At 41.8% G+C, this 3,909-nt stretch overlaps 1 protein-coding gene across 1 annotated transcript; it reads right to left on the bottom strand.

The window, feature by feature from the left end:
• Positions 1-300: 300 nt before the first annotated feature.
• LOC126470712 (uncharacterized) lies at positions 301-2,202 on the bottom strand. Its single transcript, XM_050098713.1, has 2 exons — positions 2,067-2,202; positions 301-875 (listed from the first exon to the last, which is right to left on the bottom strand). Exons 1-2 carry the CDS (start codon positions 2,200-2,202, stop codon positions 301-303), a joined length of 711 nt encoding a protein of 236 aa, XP_049954670.1.
• Positions 2,203-3,909: the final 1,707 nt, after the last annotated feature.

Here is a 3,909-nt window from a genome sequence, read left to right as displayed (position 1 = left end):
TCTTGAAAACGGTGAACAAAATCGGTGATATTAGACAAACCGGATTCAGTTGTGTCGACCTTCAATTCTTCCATCTGCTGCTGTTCTGAATAGTGAGACGCTGTCTGTTGGTCTGAATCAGTCGATATATATGGCGATGAAGAGTGAGAAAAAGGTGCTGTACTGTATGGCGCTGAATTATTTGAAGAAGATGACATCGAAGGTGTCTGGCTCCTTACGTTCATTATTTCTTCTTCTGCAAGTGACACAGCCTGGAAAAGTTGATCTCTGATTCTGTGTTGGTAACTTTCAGGCATGTTTTTAGTCAGCTGATACATAGAGATAAAAAAAATAGTAAAGAGGGTCATCTTTGATACAGTGTGACTCCAATGCTCTTCTTTCTTCTGCTCTTTGTCTTGCTCTGTCCTCACGCTGTTGCATTGATTGTTTTAGCAGAATTACAACGTCTTCCTGTTTTCTTTTCCTTGATTGATTTCTTTGAATAACTGGAGTCGAAGTAGCGGTGTGATGTGCTATGCACTCCGTTCCTATGCTCCTACTAGATACTTCGTTGCTGTCGTAGTTATTAATATCTTGACTTTGCTCATTCGCCTCATTGTCGAGTGAGTTGTTATCTTCTAATTCCTCGGTTTCCAGTGTATCACTTCTTGCTGATGTTTTAGTTGTAGCTTGCGAGCCGTGATCACTGTCATCACCTAGACTACTATCACGTGGACCAGCTGTCATAAAAGGTCCAAGAAATGACATCTGGTTTTGATATCTCCACGGCTTGATATTCTCAGCAGCAGCTCCGCTTTTCATATATTTCACCTGTCGTCGTCGTGCATCTCGATAGCTGCCTCTCAGCTTCAGCCACGAATTTTTTGTCTCTTCCCCTGCAATAATTAACAACGTATAACTAATAAGGCATTAATGTTGTCCCATATAGATAGACAAACTAAAGATAAGCAATATTAACTTATAGTGTTTGGATAAAGACATATTTTCAATCTACTTTTATCGTTCCACATTAACAATATACTTTCGTTTTGTTTCAGATATTTAGCCTCCGGTGACAGCTACAAAAGTATTGCGTATAACTATCTCTTGGGAGATCGAACTGTATCTAATATTGTAAAAGAAGTACCTACCGCTGTATGGAAAGAAATGCAACCAAAGTATTTAGCAGAACCTACAACACAGACATGGAAATCAGTCGCTTCACGGTTTGAACATAGATGGCAATTCCCACACTGCGTTGGTGCAGTCGATGGAAAACATGTTCTTATTAAAAAACCTGGCAAAAGCGGATCATTGTACTTTAATTATAAACATACATGCTCCATCGTTTTGATGGCGACGGTTGACGCAGATTACAAATTTATCACCGTTGATGTTGGTGCAATGGGACGATTCAGCGATGGACATGTATTTGCTAGCAGTGTGTTGGCCAAGAAAATGAGAAAAAATACGTTATTACTTCCCATTCCTGAACTAATACCTACAATTTCTGATCCAATGCCGTATGTGTTTGTGGGAGATGAAGCTTTCCCATTGTCGGAAAACATTATGAGACCATATCCTAAGAGACAGGTTACCGACAATTACGAACATCAGGTCTTCAATGCCAGACTTTCTCGAGCACGACAAACTGTGGAATGTGCTTTCGGTATACTATCATCACGTTTCCGCGTGTTCAGGAAACCAATTGAAACCAAAGTCGACACAGTGAAAGATGTTGTGAAAGCAGCCTGCGTTCTGCACAACTATTTACGATCTTCAGTAGTAGTTGCAGATGATTTAAATGACATCGAACCGTTGCCAGCAACTCAGTTACTTCGTGTGCAAGGGAACAGGAAGAGGACTTCATCAACTGCCTTCAAAGTGAGGAAAAATTTCACTCAATATTTCAACACTTGCGGAGCAGTTCCATGGCAACATCAGTCAGTTCTGCTTGGTAATTATTGACAATATAGCAACTTCCAATTATTGTACCATTATTGTGCTCCACAGGTTATGTGCTCAAGCAAAGTACACAGTGATATGTATTAACTAAAAAATTGTGAAATAAATATTGCAGTACTTACCGTCTTTCAAATTCAGATCCTTTGCTATATCACTCCAAATCCGGTTCTTGAGTTTGACTTTCATGTAGTCTGCGTGTTTTGTGTCATACAGCTCTCTGTGTTCCCTCACTGCCTCTATTAATTTTTCTTCTGCCATGGTGAGAAGTAAACTATTCATCCACTGCACAACGTCCACTGCACAACGCCCGCTGCACGGCAGAATAGCCTGTGTACTGCCAGTAGCCGTCAATAATAAACGCGACAAGAATGCAGAGGCTAGCCAGGTGTGCCTTGTGGAAGAGATCACGTCGTTCGAAAAACATTGTCATGATTGTTGTCTGTCGTTGTCTGAAATACTTTTCAATAAATTAAATATAACAAATCTCCGCACATTTTCAAAGATACTCATCCTTTTGGAATAATACCGACCACTAATTCATTTGTGTATCCTGTTACATAATTAGCTTATTAATGCTGATACTGTGTATGCTACCACTGAGATGTTTTTCTCGTCATGACGAGCCAAGTAGAACATTGTCATTCGTGAAGGTTTCTCGACTGTTTCTAGCTTGCAGTGGAGATGTGATGTTCACATGCAAGTAGTACAGTGTGTCGTTATTACATTATTACACCCATATCGAAGTAATGACTGTGGGCCTTCTATACTTCAGATCTTGGACGCTTTTTACCAGGAGCACAAAGGGGTCACACCTGTGGAGATTATCCCTTTCCGAATTTTTGTAACAGACCGTACGGATATGTCAGCATACTACGAAGCGAGAGGATAACGTTGATTTACTTTCCTGCCTTGCTTCTATATCACATGATTTTATAATATTCCTTGCTTCCTTATTCACTAACCTATGTCCGTTCTTGTGATCTGAAAACATCCCGGAGGCGTATCATACAATTCTAGCGGCCAATGGCTCACCAGCTCTTCTTGAGAGAAGAAAATCAAAACAGAACAAAACTATACAGATATACATAACAGGAAAATATAATGCACTAACGACGAAAGCTGGAGCGTTTAAATGGCGAAAAACGAAACACTACCCAATTGCATTAAAATTCAGAGCAGAGTATAAAAGGCAATATTTATCGTATGGGCAGTGTTTTCACTGCTCATATGCGCCTTGCCGAAATGAGCATATGGCCGGGCTACTTTCTCGCTCCCCGCCTCAAATTTCCCACGGTGCTAGCGACGCACGTGCAACTTGCGGCGCGAGAAACTGTGCCTCAGCCACAACGCCGCGCGACCTGGCGCAGGCGCGTGTCACGTCCCAGTCGCGTCGCGTCGCAATTTGCGCGGTCTCATTTGAAACTGTGATGTTACAAAAACGCGCGCTGCGCTGCGTCACGCCACACGCGCTATACTCGTCTCAATTTGCGCCTAGCCTAATACGGCATCCGAGGCTGTTTATAGCAATGATACCGACGCGTCGCGACTCCCGACATAGATGGTGTGCTATTCAGTGTCTGGAGAGAACTGGGGCCTTACTCTCTTGCGCAGCGTTCTTACATATAAAGCCGCGGTGCGGACGGCTAAGGGAACGCCTGATCAAATCGGCTCTCCCGACTAGCCTCTGGGCTAGTAATGCACCACTTTAAGTTACTGAATAAATCATTGCTTCCTTTTCTGATAGCCGATGAAGCTCTCAATTTAAATGTGCATTTAGCATACAGGTACGTAATCATAATAAAAATCTGACGTGGCTAAGTCAATTATTTTGGGCGAGAGAATTAATTTAATTACACTACACGCAGTAGACGAGCTCTGAACTTGCCCTTTGGAGATTCGCTATCGCTATAGATTTATAGTTATTCAATTGAAACTTCTCACGTCTTTATGATTATAGCGGATCTC

Source organism: Schistocerca serialis, chromosome 3, assembly GCF_023864345.2.
Source record: "Schistocerca serialis cubense isolate TAMUIC-IGC-003099 chromosome 3, iqSchSeri2.2, whole genome shotgun sequence".
Lineage (NCBI taxonomy): Eukaryota > Metazoa > Arthropoda > Insecta > Orthoptera > Acrididae > Schistocerca > Schistocerca serialis.
The sequence above is the reverse complement of the archived record's forward strand: the minus strand, read 5'-3'. Positions and strand labels throughout refer to the sequence as shown.